This window comes from Convolutriloba macropyga, chromosome 10, assembly GCF_964194025.1.
Source record: "Convolutriloba macropyga chromosome 10, txConMacr16.3, whole genome shotgun sequence".
Taxonomy (NCBI): Eukaryota; Metazoa; Xenacoelomorpha; order Acoela; family Convolutidae; genus Convolutriloba; species Convolutriloba macropyga.
The window spans coordinates 44,556,646-44,584,573 of record NC_134477.1 but is presented as its reverse complement, the minus strand read 5'-3'; the positions used below and the strand labels follow the sequence as shown (position 1 = coordinate 44,584,573).

General features: G+C 35.5%; 1 protein-coding gene across 4 annotated transcripts in view; it reads right to left on the bottom strand.

Annotated features, from left to right (window-relative positions):
* The window catches only part of LOC142348156 (dynein axonemal heavy chain 6-like), a 193,017-nt gene that overhangs the window by 69,002 nt on the left and 96,087 nt on the right, over nt 1-27,928 (bottom strand). For all 4 annotated transcript variants that reach the window (XM_075399367.1, XM_075399369.1, XM_075399370.1 and 1 more), the window contains 3 exons: nt 23,510-23,816; nt 20,580-20,718; nt 20,028-20,123 (listed from right to left, as the gene is read on the bottom strand). In XM_075399367.1, coding sequence (XP_075255482.1) covers nt 20,028-20,123; nt 20,580-20,718; nt 23,510-23,816 — 542 coding nt within the window. The remainder of the gene's footprint in view (nt 1-20,027; nt 20,124-20,579; nt 20,719-23,509; nt 23,817-27,928) is intronic.

Sequence of the window (27,928 nt, the reverse complement as noted above, 5' to 3'; positions counted from 1 at the left end):
GTTTCAAGCCTGAAAAAGTTTCACTGGCTCAAAGATCCCTACGATTGGAACAAAAATTTTCCAAAAATTTGAAGTTTAAATTTTATCCAGATATTGCTAAAACTGGAGTTAATAAAAATTTGATCATAATCCCATTAACTCTAGAAACTATGAAGCAGCTTACTATCAAACCTTGTAGGAGGTCCCAGGGCCTCTGTTGCAAGAAAAAATTCGAAAACATGAAAAAATTGCAAATATTTTAAAAAATTGGTTAAATTCATGATATTAAAATCTTGAAGAACATTCCAATACATCTATAAACTATGCAGTAACATTTTATCAAACCCCAGAGGAAGTTCCGTGGCCCTTGAGAATAGTGAAACCTAAAACATGACAAAAAAAATTCAAAAAACTTCACAAAAATTGCAAGTTTAATAAAAAAAACTGCTACAACTTGTGATATTAAAAAGTTGAAAATTAACACATTACCAACAAATATATTGCAGTAACTTATTATCAAACCGTAACGAAGGCTTTTTTGACACTTGGGGCTAAAAAAAACTGAATAATGACTAAATGTTAAAAAATTAGAAAAAAATGGCAAAAAATATCAAAAATATGCTAAATTGGTGATGTTAAAATCTTGCAGCACATTCCATTTAATCTAGAAATTATTCAGTAACCTATTTTCAAGCCCTAGAGGAGGTTCCTTGGCTCTTAAGGCTGAAAAATGAAAAAAGAAACGACAAAAATTTCGAAAAAAAACTTGAAAAGCAAGTTTTATCAAAAAATTGCTCAAATTTGTGACATTAAAAAGTTAAAAAACTGTTCCATGACCATTCAAAACTTGTCAGTAACTTATTATCAAACCCATACGATGTTTTGTGGCCCCTGGGACTGGAATGACCCGAGGAAAGAAAAAATGGCAAAAATTTGATAAAATTGCATTTTTTGTCAAAAGATTAGCAAAATTCGTGATGTTAAAATGTGGAAACCATTACATTACCACTAAAAACGATGCAGTAACCTATTATCAAAACCTTGAGGAGGTTCCTTGATTACTAGGGCTGATAAAAAACAAAAAATGACAAAAAAATTTCAAAAAGCTTGAAAAAAATTGCAAAAAAAGTATAAATTTGCGTTTTTCAAGCAGTTGTTCGTCAGTAGCTAGCTACAGAGGGGGGGGGGGGGGCAATATTGGGGGGAACACTGGGGCGGGGGCAAAAGGGGGGTGTCTTCAACCTCTAAGAACCGCCCTTCACACCATAAGTATAAGTCTCCAAAACAGTTTGAGCTGAAACAGAGCTGAAAGGCTCTAAGAGCACTTAATGCCCGCAGGGCGCTAACTGTTTATCACGTTTTCGAGGACGAAAAGTCAAAAGCGTCAGACGAAAAATCGGTCAAGCGACAAATCGCATAAAAAAGACCAACAGGACTAATACAATTGCTAAAAATTTTGTTTGAGAGCAATTAAACAAACAGCAAGAAGAAAAAAATTATTATTTTTCACAACTTATCTACAAATGAGTCTGATCACAATCAATAAAAAACACCAGAGTGTTTGTACAGTGGAGGAATCAAAGCTTTGTTTCATTAGAAGTTCATGCCTTCTTTTAGTAAAAGCGACAAAGATAACCAACTAGCGTCGGGCGAATTGCTCTCAAACGACCGGCGAGTGATTGGCTTCGTCAACAGCGAGCCACGGTTTAGTGTCCTTAGGGCGCTACCTCTTTATCCCGTTTCTGAATACGAAAATCAAATGAATCAGACGAGAAATCAGCCAGACGAAAAATTGCATAAAAATTGATAAAAAAACATTTCAACTATAATTCATTAATAATGAGGATCAGAGATGATGACATTACGCCACATAATAACAGCTGAAGTGCGGAATCAACAAAAAAGAGAGAAATAAAACGTGAACGAGAAAGAGAAGGAAAGGAACGCTAACCGAAAGAGAGAAGGAGACAGGAATATCTTCCATGATCGAATTCGACACTGCAACTTCTAGTTTTCTAACCATGAAAAAACTGAAAAAGGCAAATTTAAAAAAACTTTAAACTTCGCAATTAAAAAAATCAAAACCATTTTTTGTCTCAAAAGTTCTGCCAAGTAACCCATCTCCGAGACTTGAAAAGTTTCCTGGGCCAGTAATGGTCGTTAAACTCACAAAAGGACAAAAAATATTGAAAAAATTTGAAAAAAAAATTGCAAATTTAAAAAAAATCTTGATAAATTTCAAGACATTAATATTTTAAGAACCATCTCATTGTATCAAGAGACTATACAGTATCCCTGTTTCAAGCCTGAAAAAGTTTCACTGGCTCAAAGATCCCTACGATTGGAACAAAAATTTTCCAAAAATTTGAAGTTTAAATTTTATCCAGATATTGCTAAAACTGGAGTTAATAAAAATTTGATCATAATCCCATTAACTCTAGAAACTATGAAGCAGCTTACTATCAAACCTTGTAGGAGGTCCCAGGGCCTCTGTTGCAAGAAAAAATTCGAAAACATGAAAAAATTGCAAATATTTTAAAAAATTGGTTAAATTCATGATATTAAAATCTTGAAGAACATTCCAATACATCTATAAACTATGCAGTAACATTTTATCAAACCCCAGAGGAAGTTCCGTGGCCCTTGAGAATAGTGAAACCTAAAACATGACAAAAAAAATTCAAAAAACTTTACAAAAATTGCAAGTTTAATAAAAAAACTGCTAAAACTTGTGATATTAAAAAGTTGAAAATTAACACATTACCGACAAATATATTGCAGTAACTTATTATCAAACCGTAACGGAGGCTTTTTTGACACTTGGGGCTAAAAAAAAACTGAATAATGACTAAATGTTAAAAAATTAGAAAAAAATGGCAAAAAATATCAAAAATATGCTAAATTGGTGATGTTAAAATCTTGCAGGACATTCCAATTAATCTAGAAATTATTCAGTAACCTATTTTCAAGCCCTAGAGGAGGTTCCTCGGCTCTTAAGGCTGAAAAATGAAAAAAGAAACGACAAAACTTTCAAAAAAAAACTTGAAAAGCAAGTTTTATCAAAAAATTGCTCAAATTTGTGACATTAAAAAGTTAAAAAACTGTTCCATGACCATTCAAAACTTGTCAGTAACTTATTATCAAACCCATACGATGTTTTGTGGCCCCTGGGACTGGAATGACCCGAGGAAAGAAAAAATGGCAAAAATTTGATAAAATTGCATTTTTTGTCAAAAGATTAGCAAAATTCGTGATGTTAAAATGTGGAAACCATTACATTACCACTAAAAACGATGCAGTAACCTATTATCAAAACCTTGAGGAGGTTCCTTGATTACTAGGGCTGATAAAAAACAAAAAATGACAAAAAAATTTCAAAAAGCTTGAAAAAAATTGCAAAAATAGTATAAATTTGCGTTTTTCAAGCAGTTGTTCGTCAGTAGCTAGCTACGGAGGGGGGGGGGGGGGGGGGCAATATTGGGGGGAACACTGGGGCGGTAGCAAAAGGGGGTGTCTTCAACCTCTAAGAACCGCCCTTCACACCATAAGTATAAGTCTCCAAAACAGTTTGAGCTGAAACAGAGCTGAAAGGCTCCAAGAGCACTTAATGCCCGCAGGGCGCTAACTGTTTATCACGTTTTCGAGGACGAAAAGTCAAAAGAGTCAGACGAAAAATCGGTCAAGCGAAAAATCGCATAAAAAAGACCAACAGGACTAATACAATTGCTAAAAATTTTGTTTGTGAGCAATTAAACAAACAGCAAGAAGAAAAAAATTATTATTTTTCACAACTTATCTACAAATGAGTCTGATCACAATCAATAAAAAACACCAGAGTGTTTGTACAGTGGAGGAATCAAAGCTTTGTTTCATTAGAAGTTCATGCCTTCTTTTAGTAAAAGCGACAAAGATAACCAACTAGCGTCGGGCGAATTGCTCTCAAACGACCGGCGAGTGATTGGCTTCGTCAACAGCGAGCCACGGTTTAGTGTCCTTAGGGCGCTACCTCTTTATCCCGTTTCTGAATACGAAAATCAAATGAATCAGCCACATAATAACAGCTGAAGTGCGGAATCAACAAAAAAGAGAGAAATAAAACGTGAACGAGAAAGAGAAGGAAAGGAACGCTAACCGAAAGAGAGAAGGAGACAGGAATATCTTCCATGATCGAATTCGACACTGCAACTTCTAGTTTTCTAACCATGAAAAAATTGAAAAAGGCAAATTTAAAAAAACTTTAAACTTCGCAATTAAAAAAATCAAAACCATTTTTTGTCTCAAAAGTTCTGCCAAGTAACCCATCTCCGAGACTTGAAAAGTTTCCTGGGCCAGTAATGGTCGTTAAACTCACAAAAGGACAAAAAATATTGAAAAAATTTGAAAAAAAATTGCAAATTTAAAAAAATCTTGATAAATTTCAAGACATTAATATTTTAAGAACCATCTCATTGTATCAAGAGACTATACAGTATCCCTGTTTCAAGCCTGAAAAAGTTTCACTGGCTCAAAGATCCCTACGATTGGAACAAAAATTTTCCAAAAATTTGAAGTTTAAATTTTATCCAGATATTGCTAAAACTGGAGTTAATAAAAATTTGATCATAATCCCATTAACTCTAGAAACTATGAAGCAGCTTACTATCAAACCTTGTAGGAGGTCCCAGGGCCTCTGTTGCAAGAAAAAATTCGAAAACATGAAAAAATTGCAAATATTTTAAAAAATTGGTTAAATTCATGATATTAAAATCTTGAAGAACATTCCAATACATCTATAAACTATGCAGTAACATTTTATCAAACCCCAGAGGAAGTTCCGTGGCCCTTGAGAATAGTGAAACCTAAAACATGACAAAAAAAATTCAAAAAACTTCACAAAAATTGCAAGTTTAATAAAAAAAACTGCTAAAACTTGTGATATTAAAAAGTTGAAAATTAACACATTACCAACAAATATATTGCAGTAACTTATTATCAAACCGTAACGAAGGCTTTTTTGACACTTGGGGCTAAAAAAACTGAATAATGACTAAATGTTAAAAAATTAGAAAAAAATGGCAAAAAATATCAAAAATATGCTAAATTGGTGATGTTAAAATCTTGCAGCACATTCCATTTAATCTAGAAATTTATCAGTAACCTATTTTCAAGCCCTAGAGGAGGTTCCTTGGCTCTTAAGGCTGAAAAATGAAAAAAGAAACGACAAAAATTTCGAAAAAAAACTTGAAAAGCAAGTTTTATAAAAAAATTGCTCAAATTTGTGACATTAAAAAGTTAAAAAACTGTTCCATGACCATTCAAAACTTGTCAGTAACTTATTATCAAACCCATACGATGTTTTGTGGCCTCTGGGACTGGAATGACCCGAGGAAAGAAAAAATGGCAAAAATTTGATAAAATTGCATTTTTTGTCAAAAGATTAGCAAAATTCGTGATGTTAAAATGTGGAAACCATTACATTACCACTAAAAACGATGCAGTAACCTATTATCAAAACCTTGAGGAGGTTCCTTGATTACTAGGGCTGATAAAAAACAAAAAATGACAAAAAAATTTCAAAAAGCTTGAAAAAAATTGCAAAAATAGTATAAATTTGCGTTTTTCAAGCAGTTGTTCGTCAGTAGCTAGCTACGGAGGGGGGGGGGGGCAATATTGGGGGGAACACTGGGGCGGTAGCAAAAGGGGGTGTCTTCAACCTCTAAGAACCGCCCTTCACACCATAAGTGTAAGTCTCCAAAACAGTTTGAGCTGAAACAGAGCTGAAAGGCTCTAAGAGCACTTAATGCCCGCAGGGCGCTAACTGTTTATCACGTTTTCGAGGACGAAAAGTCAAAAGAGTCAGACGAAAAATAGGTCAAGCGAAAAATCGCATAAAAAAGACCAACAGGACTAATACAATTGCTAAAAATTTTGTTTGTGAGCAATTAAACAAACAGCAAGAAGAAAAAAATTATTATTTTTCACAACTTATCTACAAATGAGTCTGATCACAATCAATAAAAAACACCAGAGTGTTTGTACAGTGGAGGAATCAAAGCTTTGTTTCATTAGAAGTTCATGCCTTCTTTTAGTAAAAGCGACAAAGATAACCAACTAGCGTCGGGCGAATTGCTCTCAAACGACCGGCGAGTGATTGGCTTCGTCAACAGTGAGCCACGGTTTAGTGTCCTTAGGGCGCTACCTCTTTATCCCGTTTCTGAATACGAAAATCAAATGAATCAGATGAGAAATCAGCCAGACGAAAAATTGCATAAAAATTGATAAAAAAAACATTTCAACTATAATTCATTAATAATGAGGATCAGAGATGATGACATTACGCCACATAATAACAGCTGAAGTGCGGAATCAACAAAAAAGAGAGAAATAAAACGTGAACGAGAAAGAGAAGGAAAGGAACGCTAACCGAAAGAGAGAAGGAGACAGGAATATCTTCCATGATCGAATTCGACACTGCAACTTCTAGTTTTCTAACCATGAAAAAATTGAAAAAGGCAAATTTAAAAAAACTTTAAACTTCGCAATTAAAAAAATCAAAACCATTTTTTGTCTCAAAAGTTCTGCCAAGTAACCCATCTCCGAGACTTGAAAAGTTTCCTGGGCCAGTAATGGTCGTTAAACTCACAAAAGGACAAAAAATATTGAAAAAATTTGAAAAAATTGCAAATTTGAAAAAAAATCTTGATAAATTTCAAGACATTAATATTTTAAGAACCATCTCATTGTATCAAGAGACTACAGTATCCCTGTTTCAAGCCTGAAAAAGTTTCACTGGCTCAAAGATCCCTACGATTGGAACAAAAATTTTCCAAAAATTTGAAGTTTAAATTTTATCCAGATATTGCTAAAACTGGAGTTAATAAAAATTTGATCATAATGCCATTAACTCTAGAAACTATGAAGCAGCTTAATATCAAACCTTGTAGGAGGTCCCAGGGCCTCTGTTGCAAGAAAAAATTCGAAAACATGAAAAAATTGCAAATATTTTAAAAAATTGCTTAAATTCATGATATTAAAATCTTGAAGAACATTCCAATACATCCATAAACTATGGAGTAACATTTTATCAAACCCCAGAGGAGGTTCCGTGGCCCTTGAGAATAGTGAAACCTAAAACATGACAAAAAAAATTCAAAAAACTTCACAAAAATTGCAAGTTTAATAAAAAAAACTGCTAAAACTTGTGATATTAAAAAGTTGAAAATTAACACATTACCGACAAATATATTGCAGTAACTTATTATCAAACCGTAACGGAGGCTTTTTTGACACTTGGGGCTAAAAAAAACTGAATAATGACTAAATGTTAAAAAATTAGAAAAAAATGGCAAAAAATATCAAAAATATGCTAAATTGGTGATGTTAAAATCTTGCAGGACATTCCAATTAACCTAGAAATTATTCAGTAACCTATTTTCAAGCCCTAGAGGAGGTTCCTCGGCTCTTAAGGCTGAAAAATGAAAAAAAAAACGACAAAACTTTCAAAAAAAAAACTTGAAAAGCAAGTTTTATCAAAAAATTGCTCAAATTTGTGACATTAAAAAGTTAAAAAACTGTTCCATGACCATTCAAAACTTGTCAGTAACTTATTATCAAACCCATACGATGTTTTGTGGCCCCTGGGACTTGAATGACCCGAGGAAAGAAAAAATGGCAAAAATTTGATAAAATTATATTTTTTGTCAAAAGATTAGCAAAATTCGTGATGTTAAAATGTGGAAACCATTACATTACCACTAAAAACGATGCAGTAACCTATTATCAAAACCTTGAGGAGGTTCCTTGATTACTAGGGCTGATAAAAAAAAAATGACAAAAAAATTTCAAAAAGCTTGAAAAAAATTGCAAAAATAGTATAAATTTGCGTTTTTCAAGCAGTTGTTCGTCAGTAGCTAGCTACGGAGGGGGGGGGGCAATATTGGGGGGAACACTGGGGCGGGGGCAATAGGGGGTGTCTTCAACCTCTAAGAACCGCCCTTCACACCATAAGTATAAGTCTCCAAAACAGTTTGAGCTGAAACAGAGCTGAAAGGCTCTAAGAGCACTTAATGCCCGCAGGGCGCTAACTGTTTATCACGTTTTCGAGGACGAAAAATCAAAAGCGTCAGACGAAAAATCGGTCAAGCGAAAAATCGCATAAAAAAGACCAACAGGACTAATACAATTGCTAAAAATTTTGTTTGAGAGCAATTAAACAAACAGCAAGAAGAAAAAAATTATTATTTTTCACAACTTATCTATAAATGAGTCTGATCACAATCAATAAAAAACACCAGAGGGTTTGTACAGTGGAGGAATCAAAGCTTTGTTCCATTAGAAGTTCATGCCTTCTTTTAGTAAAAGCGACAAAGATAACCAACTAGCGTCGGGCGAATTGCTCTCAAACGACCGGCGAGTGATTGGCTTCGTCAACAGCGAGCCACGGTTTAGTGTCCTTAGGGCGCTACCTCTTTATCCCGTTTCTGAATACGAAAATCAAATGAATCAGACGAGAAATCAGCCAGACGAAAAATTGCATAAAAATTGATAAAAAAACATTTCAACTATAATTCATTAATAATGAGGATCAGAGATGATGACATTACGCCACATAATAACAGCTGAAGTGCGGAATCAACAAAAAAGAGAGAAATAAAACGTGAACGAGAAAGAGAAGGAAAGGAACGCTAACCGAAAGAGAGAAGGAGACAGGAATATCTTCCATGATCGAATTCGACACTGCAACTTCTAGTTTTCTAACCATGAAAAAATTGAAAAAGGCAAAATTAAAAAAACTTTAAACTTCGCAATTAAAAAAATCAAAACCATTTTTTGTCTCAAAAGTTCTGCCAAGTAACCCATCTCCGAGACTTGAAAAGTTTCCTGGGCCAGTAAGGGTCGTTAAACTCACAAAAGGACAAAAAAGATTGAAAAAATTTGAAAAAAATTGCAAATTTTAAAAAAATCTTGATAAATTTCAAGACATTAATATTTTAAGAACCATCTCATTGTATCAAGAGACTATACAGTATCCCTGTTTCAAGCCTGAAAAAGTTTCACTGGCTCAAAGATCCCTACGATTGGAACAAAAATTTTCCAAAAATTTGAAATTTAAATTTTATCCAGATATTGCTAAAACTGGAGTTAATAAAAATTTGATCATAATGCCATTAAATCTAGAAACTATGAAGCAGCTTAATATCAAACCTTGTAGGAGGTCCCAGGGCCTCTGTTGCAAGAAAAAATTCGAAAACATGAAAAAATTGCAAATATTTTGAAAAACTGCTTAAATTCATGATATTAAAATCTTGAAGAACATTCCAATACATCCATAAACTATGCAGTAACATTTTATCAAACCCCAGAGGAAGTTCCGTGGCCCTTGAGAATAGTGAAACCTAAAACATGACAAAAAAAATTCAAAAAACTTCACAAAAATTGCAAGTTTAATAAAAAAACTGCTAAAACTTGTGATATTAAAAAGTTGAAAATTAACACATTACCGACAAATATATTGCAGTAACTTATTATCAAACCGTAACGGAGGCTTTTTTGACACTTGGGGCTAAAAAAAACTGAATAATGACTAAATGTTAAAAAATTAGAAAAAAATGGCAAAAAATATCAAAAATATGCTAAATTGGTGATGTTAAAACCTTGCAGGACATTGCAATTAATCTAGAAATTATTCAGTAACCTATTTTCAAGCCCTAGAGGAGGTTCCTCGGCTCTTAAGGCTGAAAAATGAAAAAAGAAACGACAAAACTTTCAAAAAAAAACTTGAAAAGCAAGTTTTATCAAAAAATTGCTCAAATTTGTGACATTAAAAAGTTAAAAAACTGTTCCATGACCATTCAAAACTTGTCAGTAACTTATTATCAAACCCATACGATGTTTTGTGGCCCCTGGGACTGGAATGACCCGAGGAAAGAAAAAATGGCAAAAATTTGATAAAATTGCATTTTTTGTCAAAAGATTAGCAAAATTCGTGATGTTAAAATGTGGAAACCATTACATTACCACTAAAAACGATGCAGTAACCTATTATCAAAACCTTGAGGAGGTTCCTTGATTACTAGGGCTGATAAAAAACAAAAAATGACAAAAAAATTTCAAAAAGCTTGAAAAAAATTGCAAAAATAGTATAAATTTGCGTTTTTCAAGCAGTTGTTCGTCAGTAGCTAGCTACGGAGGGGGGGGGGGGCAATATTGGGGGGAACACTGGGGCGGGGGCAATAGGGGGTGTCTTCAACCTCTAAGAACCGCCCTTCACACCATAAGTATAAGTCTCCAAAACAGTTTGAGCTGAAACAGAGCTGAAAGGCTCTAAGAGCACTTAATGCCCGCAGGGCGCTAACTGTTTATCACGTTTTCGAGGACGAAAAATCAAAAGCGTCAGACGAAAAATCGGTCAAGCGAAAAATCGCATAAAAAAGACCAACAGGACTAATACAATTGCTAAAAATTTTGTTTGAGAGCAATTAAACAAACAGCAAGAAGAAAAAAATTATTATTTTTCACAACTTATCTACAAATGAGTCTGATCACAATCAATAAAAAACACCAGAGTGTTTGTACAGTGGAGGAATCAAAGCTTTGTTTCATTAGAAAGTTCATGCCTTCTTTTAGTAATAGCGACAAAGATAACCAACTAGCGTCGGGTGAATTGCTCTCAAACGACCGGCGAGTGATTGGCTTCGTCAACAGCGAGCCACGGTTTAGTGTCCTTAGGGCGCTACCTCTTTATCCCGTTTCTGAATACGAAAATCAAATGAATCAGACGAGAAATCAGCCAGACGAAAAATTGCATAAAAGACAAACAGGATTAATATATTTGCTACAAATCGCTTTTGAGAGCAATTAACAATGGTTTCCTAAAAGTGCCTGTTGGATCATTTATGATAAAAAACATTTCAACTATAACTCATTGAAAATGAGGATCAGAGATGATGACATTACGCCACATAATAACAGCTGAAGTGCGGAATCAACAAAAAAGAGAGAAATAAAACGTGAACGAGAAAGAGAAGGAAAGGAACGCTAACCGAAAGAGAGAAGGAGACAGGAATATCTTCCATGATCGAATTCGACACTGCAACTTCTAGTTTTCTAACCATGAAAAAAATTGAAAAAGGCAAAATTAAAAAAACTTTAAACTTCGCAAATGAAAAAATCAAAACCATTTTTTGTCTCAAAAGTTCTGCCAAGTAACCCATCTCCGAGACTTGAAAAGTTTCGTGGGCCAGTAATGGTCGTTAAACCCACAAAAGGACAAAAAATATTGAAAAAATTTGAAAAAAATTGCAAATTTAAAAAAAATCTTGATAAATTTCAAGACATTAATATTTTAAGAACCATCTCATTGTATCAAGAGACTATACAGTATCCCTGTTTCAAGCCTGAAAAAGTTTCACTGGCTCAAAGATCCCTACGATTGGAACAAAAATTTTCCAAAAATTTGAAGTTTAAATTTTATCCAGATATTGCTAAAACTGGAGTTAATAAAAATTTGATCATAATCCCATTAACTCTAGAAACTATGAAGCAGCTTACTATCAAACCTTGTAGGAGGTCCCAGGGCCTCTGTTGCAGGAAAAAATTCGAAAACATGAAAAAATTGCAAATATTTTAAAAAATTGCTTAAATTCATGATATTAAAATCTTGAAGAACATTCCAATACATCTATAAACTATGCAGTAACATTTTATCAAACCCCAGAGGAAGTTCCGTGGCCCTTGAGAATAGTGAAACCTAAAACATGACAAAAAAAAATTCAAAAAACTTCACAAAAATTGCAAGTTTAATAAAAAAAACTGCTAAAACTCGTGATATTAAAAAGTTGAAAATTAACACATTACCAACAAATATATTGCAGTAACTTATTATCAAACCGTAACGAAGGCTTTTTTGACACTTGGGGCTAAAAAAAACTGAATAATGACTAAATGTTAAAAAATTAGAAAAAAATGGCAAAAAATATCAAAAATATGCTAAATTGGTGATGTTAAAATCTTGCAGGACATTCCAATTAATCTAAAAATTATTCAGTAACCTATTTTCAAGCCCTAGAGGAGGTTCCTCGGCTCTTAAGGCTGAAAAATAAAAAAAGAAACGACAAAACTTTCAAAAAAAAAACTTGAAAAGCAAGTTTTATCAAAAAATTGCTCAAATTTGTGACATTAAAAAGTTAAAAAACTGTTCCATGACCATTCAAAACTTGTCAGTAACTTATTATCAAACCCATACGATGTTTTGTGGCCCCTGGGACTGGAATGACCCGAGGAAAGAAAAAATGGCAAAAATTTGATAAAATTGCATTTTTTGTCAAAAGATTAGCAAAATTCGTGATGTTAAAATGTGGAAACCATTACATTACCACTAAAAACGATGCAGTAACCTATTATCAAAACCTTGAGGAGGTTCCTTGATTACTAGGGCTGATAAAAAACAAAAAATGACAAAAAAATTTCAAAAAGCTTGAAAAAAATTGCAAAAATAGTATAAATTTGCGTTTTTCAAGCAGTTGTTCGTCAGTAGCTAGCTACGGAGGGGGGGGGGGGCAATATTGGGGGGAACACTGGGGCGGGGGCAATAGGGGGTGTCTTCAACCTCTAAGAACCGCCCTTCACACCATAAGTATAAGTCTCCAAAACAGTTTGAGCTGAAACAGAGCTGAAAGGCTCTAAGAGCACTTAATGCCCGCAGGGCGCTAACTGTTTATCACGTTTTCGAGGACGAAAAATCAAAAGCGTCAGACGAAAAATCGGTCAAGCGAAAAATCGCATAAAAAAGACCAACAGGACTAATACAATTGCTAAAAATTTTGTTTGAGAGCAATTAAACAAACAGCAAGAAGAAAAAAATTATTATTTTTCACAACTTATCTATAAATGAGTCTGATCACAATCAATAAAAAACACCAGAGTGTTTGTACAGTGGAGGAATCAAAGCTTTGTTTCATTAGAAAGTTCATGCCTTCTTTTAGTAATAGCGACAAAGATAACCAACTAGCGTCGGGCGAATTGCTCTCAAACGACCGGCGAGTGATTGGCTTCGTCAACAGCGAGCCACGTTTTAGTGTCCTTAGGGCGCTACCTCTTTATCCCGTTTCTGAATACGAAAATCAAATGAATCAGACGAGAAATCAGCCAGACGAAAAATTGCATAAAAGACAAACAGGATTAATATATTTGCTACAAACTGCTTTTGAGAGCAATTAACAATGGTTTCCTAAAAGTGCCTGTTCGATCATTTATGAGAAAAAAACATTTCAACTATAACTCATTGATAATGGGGATCAGAGATGATGACATTACGCCACATAACAGCAGCTGAAGGAACGGAACGTGAACGAAAAAGAACGTGAACGAAAAAGAGAAGGAAAGGAACGCTAACCGAAAGAGAGAAGGAGAGCCACAGTCTAGTGAGGCTAGTTTTAGCTTGATTCGAATCTGCAACTTTTAGTTTTCTAGCCTTGTTAGTAAATAAATCAAATAAAAAGCTGATATTTTAAAAAATTGCAAAATAATGCAAAAATTAAAAGAAAAGCTTCCAGATTTCACAGTGAAAATGTTAATTCAAGCATACTGTCTGCGAGACTTGAAAAACTTTGTTGGCCAGTAATGATCGTTAAACCCAGAAAAGGAAAAATATTCAAAAATTTTGAAAACGATCGGAAACTTTCAAGAAGTTCAAAATATTAACACCTTCAAAAACCAGTTCACTTACCTAAATGATTATCCAGTATCCCAATTTCAAGCTTTAAATAGTTTCACTGGCTCATAAAGATCAATAAACTTGGAACATGATAAAAATTCTCAAAAAATTTGAAAAAAAAATTATCAAAAAAATTGCTAAATCTGGAGTCATTAAAATATTGATAATGACTCCATTAATTCTAGAAACTATGCGAAAGCTTATCGTCAAAACTTGGAGGAGGTCCCTAGGACCCTGGTGCCGGAAAAATGATAAAAGTTCAAGAAGATTAAAAAAAACTTGAAAAAATTAAAATATATTTTTAAAAATTGCCGTTAAAAAATTCTTGAAAAACATTCAGTTACATCTAGTAGCTATTCGGTAATGTAACCCTAGAGGAGGATATGTGCCTCTTGAGGCTGGAGAAATTTTAAAAAATCAAAAAAAAAATTCAAAAGATTTGAAAATACAAAACTTTATAAAAAAATTGTCAAAATTTCTGATATTAAAAATTTAAAAATTATTCTACGGCCAAGAAAAAATTGCCAGTAAATTGTAATGGGGAGGGAGGGCGGCAATATTGGGGTGGGGGGGTTAACATCGTGGTGGGAGGTCGGGGCAATAATGGGCGTCAACAGTGGGGGTAACTTCAACCTCTAAGAGCCACCCTTCACACCATAAGTCTCGAAAACGGTTTGAGCTGAAACAGAGCTGAAACGCTCCAAGAGGACTCAATGACGTTCTTGAGGACAAAAAGTCAAAAGTCAAAAGCGTCGAGCGAAAAATCGCATAAAAAAGACCGACAGGACAAATATAATTGCTACAAACTTCGTTTGAGAGCAATTAAACAAACAAACGACGAAAAAACTCTGGTGATATTTTAAAAAAATCATCAGCGTTGTGGAAGCCAAAACAAATCAGTTGCTAGGCCTTGGCATTGTGTCAAAGAACTGATGCTACGTTGCATTGAAAAACTTGTACCACCTTTCACAGATACCGCCTTTTGCACGAATTAAATGATCAAAAAGAGTAACAAAAAAGTTGCTGGCAAAACAGAAAAAAGATAAACATTTAACTAGTCAATCGGCATTCTGAAAGCAATAAAAATCAAAAGCTGTTCGATACACTTGGAAATGAAAGAATGTTCTCGAAAAAAAGGCCGAGTAATAACTTTCCATAAAAAAGACACGTGTTCAATACTTGTTTTAAAGTTCGTTCGGGGGGTAAAACGGTAGAGAAGTGTACATGAATTAAATTAAAACGTGTCGAGGTTTTCTTGAGAGCTAGAGAAATAACAAAAATAGCCGGCAGACTGCCGGAATAGCTGCGAAAGAATAGACCTGCGTGCCATATAAGAGAGATAGAAACAGATACAGATCTAAATTGAGAAACTCGAAGCCGCTCAAAAAACTAGGTAAAAAACATTCAGCCATAACATAAGAAAGCTTTTTAAAATTCATTCCGCAGAAGCCTATTATTAGGGACCTTTACTGCACATATCAGTTTCTTTGACCTTACACAAATTCAAATTAAACTTAAGTTTTAAAGTGCAAAAATCATTTTATTGAGTGAGGTAAGTCACCTATGATCAAAATCTAATCATGCAACCTAAAATTTTTTGCTAAAGCGAGAGAGAAATGACGACACGCGCGCAAATGCCGTTAGTGACAGGAAGAAATCATTCAGAAAATTTGACTTTTTCAGCTTTGTTGTGTGAACAAATGTAAAACGAAAAAAGAGCGTCAGAAAAAACATAGCAATCAGAAAAACAAAAAAAAGTCCTGCTTGTGGGTGTGGATGCCTCCCAGCGGCGCAAGCGGGAACGTGGTCTACACGGCAAAAACTCACACAGGGACCCAGCAAGGAGCTTGCCGACTTGGAAACAAGACGACAACCTACCTCCTGGAGCCAACAGAGGGGCAAAGGACCCAGCCAATCCAAGCTCCCCTTCAACAAATTTTCCCCTCACCGCGTGTTGGGTTTTTGGAGGCAGACCCAAAGAAACCAGCCTACCTGAGGTCTGCTGCTCTTGCTGGCTGGCGATATTGAAAGCAATCCAGGTCCCACTTTGAGCGGAATATGCCAGAAGAAAGTGGGAAGCAACAGCATCAGATGTACTTGGTACCAACACTGGAATTCATCAACAATGTAGTGGTCTGAACAGAACCCAAATTAGAGAGATGTCAAAGCAACAGTCTTATGCGTTCGAATGCGCAAAGTGTCGGCAGACAGTCAGACAGCGCAAAAGACGACAGACCGACGAACAGAGGCAGGCACGAAGAGAACGTCGGAAACCGAAACGGAATGACAAAAGAGCCCGAACCGACGCCCCGAAAGTTGCCTCAACGAATATCAAGATCACAACATGGAACTTGCAGGGCATTTCAAGGAACGAACGAAACAGAGCGAGAATAAGAAGAACCGTGTCGTTCATTAAACGAAAAGGATGGGAGATAACTTTCATCTCTGAAGTGCGAGCAAGATCAATTGGTGTGATTTACCTTGGCGAAGGAGAGGACGAGGCAGCGATCATTAACTCCAAACGCAGCGGAATTATCCTCCTTGGGAGGGCTTTGGAGGCATGTAAAGCGGAAGGCCAGAAAAAGAATTTCGCCGACAGAGTTACATCAGTTCAGTTGGCGGGATGGTACCTGATTGCAGTATACCAACCACTGTGGAGCAACGGCCTAGAGGGTATCGAGGAATACAGACACGCCCTCGAAAACGAATTATCTCGATCCCCAAATGGAGAGTCTGTGATCATAGGCGGAGACCACAACGCTCATATAGGGCGAGGCCCAAGCCGGAGAAACAGAGGACCATAAGGACTGCAAACAGCGACAACACCAGCAGGGGGAAACTCCTGGACTGATGCCTGCAGTACGACCTGCAGTGGGTCAACTCCTATTTTGCCTGCTCCAAACGAGGAACGTGGTTCAACAAAAGCCACAAACAGTGGTACGAGCTTGACGGATTTTTAATGCGCAGCAGAGAGAGGCACTCCAAGGCCTGGAAAATGAAAGTGACGGATGAATACGCCCTGTCAGATCACAAGCCAGTAACCTTGAACCTGCGAAACCCGATGAGCGCCAAGAAAAGGCCGATCAAACATGTACCGACAATAAACTGGGAAGTCCTATCTGGAACGGAGAATCTAGTACAGTACAAGAAGGAAACTAAAGAACTCCACCAGAAATTCCTTACCGATGAAAGCAGCTGGACCGATGTAGCGAAAGTACTCACAACAGCGGCGACCAAAGTATGTGGTTTAGGGAAGAAGGAAGAGACAGATAGCGAACCCATGGACGATCGGTCACGAACCGGAGCTGGAAGATTTTCACAACCGCATTAACAAGGCTATCGAAAGCAGAAACGAAGGAAACCCGGTAGCGCAGCGGCTAGTGAAAGATGCTCGCAAAGCAATGAAGAGTAAACTGCGTATCTGGAGAGTAAATGGTGGGAAAACATAATAGTGGAGTGCAACGCAGCTAACGAAAAAGGAGACAGCGGAGCGATGTACCGTGCTTTGAGAAAGCTCGAAACGCGGAACACCAAACAGAACTCAGGAACCACCATAACCTCAGAGCAGTTCAAAGACCACCTCCAGAAGGTGTCAGCTCAAAGATTCGAGAATGCTCCCAAAGACTTAATGGAAACAGTTGAGCAAATGCCAGTCAACGTGGACCGAATCAAAATGAAGAGAGAGAACGAGAAACTAAACGAGCTGCCAAGTTTCGAAATCGAACAGTGCAAATCGGAAATTCAAAACTCTGCACCTGGAGAGGACGGTATTAGAAGTGTGTTCATTAAATATGCATGGAGTGGAACGCGGAATTTAATTGTGAAAATTGTGAAGAAAATGTTCACAACCGGAGCTGCAAACTGGGATGCCATCCTGAAGACAGGACAAATTGTCCCCCTACACAAAAAGGGCTGCAGAAGTGATGTGAATAACTACAGAGGCATCTGTCTCTTGGCGATGGGGAGCCGAATAATTGCAAAGATTGCTGCGAATCGCCTGAGAGGTTGGAGTGAGCGACTAAATCTATTGGACGAGAACCAGAGTGGCTTTCGATCGAATCGATCAACGGCAGACGCGACCCAAGTATTAGTACGGATACACGAAGACACAAGGGATCTGAAAAGTCGCAGAAGCAGAGCGAATCTCCCAACAGAGAAGAACACGGACCCTGAAGCGAGATTGCTAGGCCTGCGGAAAGCTTACCCTGGGGTAAACAAACCTGCGCTTTGGAGGATTCTGACAAACTATGGTATGCATGGCCCCTTTCTGAACACTTTGATTGATCTCCATGACGGGACAGAGTACAGCATCAAAGGCAGAGTGGAAAGACCTACTTGGGTCCCTGAAAGAGGTCTACGAGAAGGGTGTTCAACATCTCCGGCTCTGTTTATTATTTTTCATCAAGTGGTCATGAGACTGGGAGAACAGAAGAGATACGAGTCGGCCATGGAAAAATATGGAAACATGGGAGCACGTTGGAGATGGATTCCTGGCGGTGGGATCCCTGACCAGAATAAGAGTGAAAAGTGTAACAGTGAAGCCGAAACCCGCAACTTGTCATTAATCTTGTTCGCGGACGATACCACGATAATCGGAGAACGAAGAGAAATCGAGGAAGGTGTCAATGAAAAGAAAGCAGTAATGAGCCAGTTCAAAGAACGGAACAATGACGATAAAGAAGAAGATGTGGTGTTCGGAAACGTTGATGCTGGAGAAATACGTGTTCTCGGTAGCTGGCTGGGCCCCGCAAGCGACTTGAAGAACAGAAAGAAACGAGCAGGAGCACTTTGGGCGAAAGGTTGGAGGATGCTCAAGGGAGCAACAATCCCGCACATGTAGTTGAAGCGTGTGTAGAGAGCGGACTCCTCTTCGACTGCAACGCCAGACCATGGTACACGAAAGAGGTCAAGAACCTACAGTCCTGGATCGATTACAGGTACAGAACAATATGGAGCGGGGGCAGATTCCCTCCCCTCATAAAAATGGAACAAGAACACCTCAACATGCAAGATACCCGGAATATACTTGGAATAAAGTCAATCCAGTGGAAAATAGAAAAGAGGATGCTCGAACGGATAGGCCACGTTTTGAGGCTACCGATTAAGAGACTAGTCAAGACTGCCAATCTGGGATGGATGGCAGACCTACAGGACTTGCCGAAAAGCCCTGGAAAGAAGCAGAACCAAAAAGAGCCACGAAAAAAGCTGCCTAAAAGCCAGCAAAGACCACAAACCTGACCCAGCCAGAGTATATAATGCCAAACGGAAGATATGTGAGAAGTGCAATGTCTCACAGTCAGCTTCCAACATGGCCCGCCACGAGGAGAAAGGTCGAGGACGACCGGGGGGGATGCCCAATAACTGGGCGAAGCCCTCAGAAGAAGAAGAAGAAGAAGGACAAGTCCTGACGTACAATTCAAAGAATTTTCATTGACTTAACAAACAACTAGACCTAGAACGGACAATGAGTGAATTGGAAAAATAATTTATAAAAAAATCAGATGAACAAAACAAACAAAAAACAGAAAATCAATGTCAAAATGCTGCTAGGGAGAACAAAAAACCACTAGTGAGATATGTAATTTTGATTCTAACAAAAAACTAGGTCCAGAATGGGCTGTCAATGGATTGGGAAAACTATTTAGAAAAAAATCCGATCCAAAAAAATGGAAAAAAAACAGTAAAAATCAGAGTGAAATTGCCGCATGTGAACAAAAAACCACTACCGAGAAACCGAAATTTTGTTCAAACACCGTTTTCTCACTCTACTTTAAAAATAGAGCGAAAAAATTTCACGCCGCAAAACCACTCGCTTTTTCGCTCCATTTCCTGTTTCGGCGTGACCAAAATCACCACTCCAATTTGACTTCAAAAATCATGAAAATGTGTGAACAGATCTTATAAAAAAAATACAGCGCCCCAATACAATTCAAATTCTTTGAATTGTAAAAAACCAAGAGAATCGCAATATAGCTACGCTCAGCTTACAGCTATAATAATAATACAACAAAGTGAGAATATTGCTTTAATTCGGCAACTCCCTTTTTCAGCATATATTTAATTCCTCACTGAAAATTTAATTGCTCAAGAATAAATATAAGAGGAACTAAATCATTTTTACGAATTTTTGATTAAAAAAATATTCTACTTACTTTTAATGATGTTCTACGTATTTACGATGAAAAATTTTACTGCCAGTATAAATGGTGGCACCTGCTTTCGTCTGCTCATTGTCGACGGACGATGATGAACTACTTTTGAGTGAAATGATAAATCAGTCAAAGTAACTATAGAATAAAATAGCAACAACAAACAAGCATAGCTTGAGCTCGATACTCTTCAAAAAACAACTAACCTGTGCGTACTCTTGTACAATCTGCGTTTCTCTAGTCATGACCTTCTCTTCAGCTGCCACTAGACGGATGACCTCTTCTACAGCAGCTTGATCTTCCTAAATACAACATTTAACCCCTTCCCAATTGGTAAGGGCATGACACCGTTTCCCCTAAGGTGGGCAACCTGGGTACTGCAACATAACATTAAGATTCTGGGCAACTTCCAATATTTAGGAAAATATGAGATTAATAGTATATAGCATATAGAGATAGATTATGGAAACAAAATAATCTGAATAATCTTTGATGTGAATAAGATTATTCTTATGGCTGTATTTTATAAGTTAAGCTCATACAAAAGATATATGAAGCAGAAGAAACCGTCTTATCACGCTGAAATGAAGCGAAAATGACCCTACTAGAGCCTCAAAATTAGTAGGATATTAAAAGAGCATCGAACTGCGGCCTTCGCTTTTTATAGAAAACGTTACTCTACAACTCAAATCTTCTGACTAGAGATGATATCACACTTTTTGAATTTTTTTGATGACATCTGATTTGTTCATTTTTACCTTTAGCAATGCCAATGTCTTTTCTGTCTCAATAGTTTTCTCCTCAATTTCGGGTCCCAAACTCACCAGCTGTTTCTGCAGCACAGACACAGAAGCATTTGCCTCTGACAACTTGTCAATGCCGTTCTTCAAACGATCTCTGCAAAAAAAATTGAGGATTCATTCGGGATCAAAACTATCGAAGCGGGTAGCTGAAACTCTTATGTGTTCAATAACCATTAATCGTAGATTATTTAAATTATAAAACCATTAACAATGCATAATCATGAATTGGTTATGAACAAATTTGGGCTCTCTAAAAATATTCTTCACGGGGGAAGAAACAGATCCGAGATATGGTTGACTGATGTCTTCATTTAGGAATTCGACAAAAAAAGTTGTAGTCGTCAATAATAGCTTGGAGCAATCATCATCTTTAATTACTGCGATCATCCTTTTTTTAGGGCAAATTGCAAATTGATATAAAAAGTTTTACAATTATTATCGCAAAGTAAAAACACAGCTGTCAGATTGCCAAAAATAGCTGCAATAGATTCATAGATCTGCAGTCTCAAAAAGATAGTAAAACAAACCGACCAAAAAATCTTTTTAAAATGCTGAGATGTTATATTTTGATTATTCGTTTAACTTAGTGCTGCTTCTATTAGCTGCCCTCCAACACCCCTTAATTAGAAAGACACACACTCAATTGATCTTATCTCTTTGAATTAAAGTGAAAAAACGTCAATTTCAGAGCGATGAAGTCATTTTTGAGTGAGGTAGGTCACGTGTGACGAAAAACTTAGTCACGCGAATAAAAACATTGCAGGACAAGTCCTGAAATACAATCCAAAGAATTGAATGAAACACTTAGAACTACTGAATCTAACCAGCAGTTCAATTGAACAATGCAAACAAAAAGACGAAAAACTCAAAAGTGGAGAAAACAAAAAAAAACTAAACAAAAACACAATCAATGCTAAAAACTCTTGGAGGTTTTACCCTGAAGGCAAAATTGCAAAATTAGAAGAACGTTTCTTAATTTCACAATATCAATGTTCAAACCCCTTTTTTGTCTCTGGAATCTGTCCACATACACATCTGGACCACATAAACAGTTTGGCCTGTTAACATTGATACATAGAAAATGACAAAAAACTTTCAAACGTTTCGGAAAGAATTGCAAATTTTATGAAATGCTGCTAAAGTTTTTGATATCAATTTCTTCAGAACCATTTCATTGTCTCCAGAAGCTATCTAGTAAACCGATTGCAAGACCTAAAAATTTTAATTGGCTCATAATGTTTGATAAGCTAGGTACACGGCAAAAAAGTTTCGGATTATTTAGAAAAATCAAATTCCATCAAAATATAGCAAAAATTTGAGACAATAAAATGTTGAAAATCAATCCACTGCACTTAAAAGCTATGCAATAACATAGTATCAAAGTTTAAAAGAAGTTACCTGGTCAAGGAAGCAAAAAAATTGAAAAAAAAAACATTTTTTTTTTGAAAGAAAAATTGCAAATTTGATCAAAATTCGTGACATTAAAATGTTGAAAACCGTGCCATTGTCAATGGAAAATATGCCGTAGCCTAGAATCAGTCCCTAGTGATGTTCTATGGTCCCTGAGGATGGAAGAAGATTTAAAAAATGACAAAAACCTTGAAAAAAATTGCAAAAATTGGAAGCATTTTTAGTTTTCATGTTTGCAGTACCAGAAAATATAGCTCATAAAATGGCCCAAAAAAGTACTCATATCTTGCAAAAGACCTTTATCAACTTTGACAAACCTCAATTCAGGACTAATCACAAACAGAACAATTGAAAAATGAAGAGAAAACATGAATTAAGGCGTCCTCAGCAGCGACACCACCCTAAGCACTTGAAGGACTACCAAAGCCAGCTTTGGACCTCTAAAGAGACTTAATGCCCGCTGGGCCTTACCTGTATATCCCGTTTTGAAAGATCAAAGAAAATGTGTAAAATATCTTACAAAAAAGACAGAACCCCAATAAAATCCAATTCTTGGATTGTAAGATACTCTCTCCACTAGAAGTGAAAAATGACGTCAGGCATGCAATTCAGTTGAAAATGCATGAAAGCATGAACGAAAAGCAGAATTGAAGTGTGTGTGACGAAATTTAAAAACATAGCAGGACAAGTCCTGACGTACAATTCAAAGAATTTTCATTGACTAAACAGAAAACTAGACCTAGAAAGGACTATGAATGGATTGGAAAAACCATTTAGAAAAAAATCCGATCCAAAAAATCGAAAAAACAGTAAAAATCAAAGTGAAATTGCCGCATGTGAACAAAAAACCACTAGCGAGAAAGCGAATTTTTGTTCAAACACCGTTTTCTCACTCTACTTTAAATTTGGAGCGAAAAAATTTCACGCCGCAAAACCACTCGCTTTTTCGCTCCACTTCCTGTTTCGGCGTGACCAAAATCACTACTCCAATTTGACTTCAAAAATCATGAAAATGTGTGAACAGATCTTAAAAAAAAAAAAGACAGCGCCCCAATACAATTCAAATTCTTTGAATTGTAAAAAACAACGCAGGACAAATCCTGAGACAGTTCAAAGAATTTCCATTGATTAAACAAAACTAGACCTAGAATGGAATATGAATGAAATAGAAAAACCATTTAGAAAAAATCAGATCTTAAAACTTGATTAAAAAAACACTACACATCAAAATCGAAATGCCGCATGTGAACAAAAAAACCACTCGCGAGAAAGCGATTAGAGCAAAAAATTATGAGCAACATTAATCATGATCTATAATCTATAGTTTCAAAAAAAAATCAAGGACGTGTCTTAAGTTTGATTTTTTTCACAATTGCCAGTTTTGACAATTACAAGTACGAAATCATCAAGAAATGAAAAGAGCGATTCAAATGTGTAACCTCAATGTTTTCTGAGATATTGCTTCAATAACATACCTATTTTCCAATATTTCGTTCAGTTTCTCCACATACAAGATAGAATAGAGCTTCATCAGTTTCAAATATGAGCTCGGAGTTACGTAATAATGTCGTCTCAACTCATTGTAGAACCGGTGAGACATGCCACGAACTGATTTGTAAATCTTGACACAGCTGTCGGCTAAAGCCTCTTTTAGTGCTCTTTGTCGACTTTCGCCAGTTAAGGGCCGAGGAATATCGTCACTTGATGTTGATTCCTGTTCTTCTGCCTCGGCTGTTTGTTCAACTTGTTCAATTTCGATTAACTTTGTTCGAGGAACGAAACCTAAAAATTCAAAACGAGTAGAAGTGCTGACATATTCACCTCCCAAGAACGCAGATTCATAAATCAGTTACCGCAAATTATTCCGTTGAATAAATAACTCTTTTTAAGTGAAGGCCTTAAAATCTCGTGTACCTTGAATGTATTTTACTATATTTTAAACTGGTTCGAAAAATTCAGCTTCAGAACAAATTTTATGCAGTGAGCGAAAACTATCTGGATAATAAGCCAAAATCATCGCCGTTCTGGCTTAGAGGGGGACAAAAGAAGAAACAATGCTATATATCAGTAATACAAATGATTTAAACACGGAAAAAATGTCCACAGAAGTTCTCCACTTTCACGATATTAGAATCTTCGGTAGTCTTTCAGGGAATAAGATATTGGCATCAGCTTCCAATATTTGAAGTCAAAAATATTCTATTTTTGCTGACAAAAAGAATTGGTTGCAAAAAACCTCAAAAACATGTAGCACAAAAACATTTATTTATTCAATTACGAAAGTGTTAAGAAATATACAATTCTCTTTATTTCTTAAGTCTTTTGAAATTGAATAACTAAATTTACAAAAGGCAGACTAGTTTTGCTAAATTTTAGCTCTTGTCATGCAAATTTAGGAAAAACAAGATTAGAACTACAAGTTTATCAAATAGCAAAACAAAATTTCACCGAAAAATTTGAACCAAAAAAAAGATTTAAAAAACTCTTTACACAAACTACATTATGCTATTACAATTACCCACTATGTTGCCGAGCAAAATGATGATTTAAAAAAACTGATTAAAAAGTAATGCTTAAAAATAAAAACCCCACAACCTTTACCCCAAAAAAAATAACGAAAAAAAAATGGAATAGAATGATATATTCAAAAAATCCAGATCTAAAACAGATAACTTAACATTAACTAAGATAACAGTAACTTTTGAAACGATAATCAATGTATATATAAATGAGTAAACCAAAATTTACCCTCATCCTCGGTGTCAATCTCAGTTAAACTTTAAAAATTGAACAAAACTGAGGATCGGCTTTTTTCCAAACAAGTGTAGTGGGGCTTTTTAAACAAAATTGACACCAGCTCTCAAACAAATTTCAATCTAGCCTGAATTGTACTCGGTTTCGATTACATCACAAGATCACCTCTCCTCGGTCAATGAACACAATAAAAAAAGCAAGAAGATAAATAATAATAACAATTAAGAATAAACGAAAAGAAGAGGAGAAGGGGTTTAGAGAAAACATGTGAGTCAAATTATGTGAAGACATATTAAACTTCAAATTTGACCAAAAAAGTATGCAACGGCTCATCAGGCATTTCCTCCATTTTTTCAACGAACTCAAACATCACCTTTTTCAAAGCTATTTTGTCAAATAAAGATCTGCAATGAAACATTTACAAAAAACTTAAATAACTTTTGTCGAAATTGATACTTCATAGTTAAAGATGTCCCCAAATTTGCTTCGCTCTAATTTACTTCAGTGGAACAAACACTTTGATCGAATATTATCATTTTCGGAAAGGAAAACATGTGAGTCAAATTATGTGAAGATATATTAAACTTCAAATTCGACCAAAAAATTATGCAACGGCTCATCAGGCTTTTCCTCCAATTTTTCAATGAACTCAAACATCACCTTTTTCGAAGCTATTTTGTCAAATAAAGATTTGCAATGAAACATTTACAAAAAACTTAAATAACTTTTGTCGAAATTGATACTCCATAGTTGAAGATGTCCCCAAATTTGATTCACTCTAATTTACTTCAGTGGAACAAACACTTTGATCGAATATTATCATTGTCGGAAAGGAAAACATGTGAGTCAAATTATGTGAAGATATATTAAACTTCAAATTCGACCAAAAAATTATGCAACGGCTCATCAGGCTTTTCCTCCAATTTTTCAATGAACTCAAACATCACCTTTTTCAAAGCTATTTTGTCAAATAAAGATTTGCAATGAAACATTTACAAAAAACTTAAATAACTTTTGTCGAAATTGATACTTCATAGTTGAAGATGTCCCCAAATTTGCTTCGCTCTAATTTACTTCAGTGGAACCATCACTTTGATCGAATATTATCATTGTCGGAAAGGAAAACATGTGAGTCAAATTATGTGAAGATATATTAAACTTCAAATTCGACCAAAAAATTATGCAACGGTTCATCAGGCATTTCCTCCAATTTTTCAATGAACTCAAACAAGAAAGACATTTCTATTCTCTGTATAAGTTTGTTGTACCTTGTACACTTAACTTTTAACGAATTAGGCCTGACAACAAAGTTCTAAGTTCTATTGAATTGCTCTTGATAGCTATTTTGCTTTTGATAGCAGCATCTGCTATTGCAGGTGCTGCAATAACAGGAGCGACAACTAGTCATATCAAGATATTTAAATAAATGCAAGAACTAACAAGAATTCAATTATTATTTTTTTGAAATCATTGGTTTCAAAAAATAAAAGCTTCAAATGGAATCAACATTTAGATTCAATCTCATTCATAATAACGGCAGCATGAGCTGCTGGTATATATATATATATATATATATATATATATATATATATATATATTATAGGTTCAGAAATCAAATAGAATAACAAGCCCAAAAAAAGTTCAAACAGACTTTTTTTAACAAACGGGCGCAACGAAAACAAAGACAAAAGCTAGCAAAAAAAGCCGGGAAAACCTTTCAATCTTGTTAAATCAGTTGAATCAGAACGTCTATGACCGCCCTTCACACAGAATTACGAACCGCCCTGTACACACTAAAGACTAGAAACGCATGGGGCTCTATATAGCAGCCCAGCCACTCAACCTCCGGGCTTTAGCAATTTATACCTCTTTTGAGAACGAAAAGATAAAATCCTCAGAGAAAATCGGTCACGCCTCAAATGACTTTGAAAACCACAGGACTAAAAGAATTGCTACACTAACTCCGTTTTAGAGCCATTAAAAACTACAAAAACAAACAAGACAAAAACTGACAGTATTGGAAAAAAAGTGAGTTCAAGGCGGTTAAAAACATTAGATGTAAATTTAAACCGTGGCAGTAATTTAAGTAGGCCTCAATAGAGACCCAGAGATACATGATAATAATGAGACAATTCATGGTACAATAAAATCGACCAAAAAAGGAGAAAATTAAAAAAATCACTGATACAATAAAATGTTCGATACGATAAGGAAACCATTAAGTAAATAAAACCAAGCCTCAGTTGAGATTAATTGAGATCTTTCATTGAAAAAATGAGACTAGGAGGCAAAACAACAAAAAGGGTTTGAAACTCGTAGCTATTAAAAGCATTTTTTAAAAATAGAATGTACTTGAAATAATTGTAAAATATTCATTTTCTGTTCATTGTGGAACAAGCATGAAATGAAAAGCTCAAAAATGTGAAAAACTTCGAATCGCAATATTTTTTTCGAGAAAAGAGCCTAAAGGGGGGCAAATCAGCCGCCAAAAAAAGTAACTACAAATTTTGTTTGAGAGCAGTTAAGTAAAAAAGGTAATATTTGTCTAAATTTTAGAAAAAACTAAGTGATAAGCGTCTGTCAAGGACTAAATAAAGAGAAAAGCGTTCAGCAAAACCTTGTTTAAACTCTTTACACAAACTACATTATGCTATTACAATTAATTACCCACTATGTTGCCGAGCAAAATGATGATTTAACAAAGAAAAATAAAAAGTAATGCTTAAAAATAAAAACCCCCCAACCTTTACCCAAAAAAAATAACGAAAAAAATTGGAATAGAATGATATATTCAAAAAATCCAGATCTAAAACAGATGGTAAAGGTTCAGAGATATTGAATTAGAACAGAGACAATCGGTAAAATGCGTTCGCACCTAATGTTTTAACTTTTGAAACAATAATCAATGTATATATGAATGAGTAAACCAAAATTTACCCTCATCCTCGGTGTCAATCTCAGTTAATGTTTAAAAATTGAACAAAACTGAGGATCGGCTTTTTTCCAAACAAGTGTAGTGGGGCTTTTTAAAAAAATTGACACCAGCTCTCAAACAAATTTCAATCTAGCCTGAATTGTACTCGGTTTCGATTACATCACAAGATCACCTCTCCTCGGTCAATGAACACAATAAAAAAAGC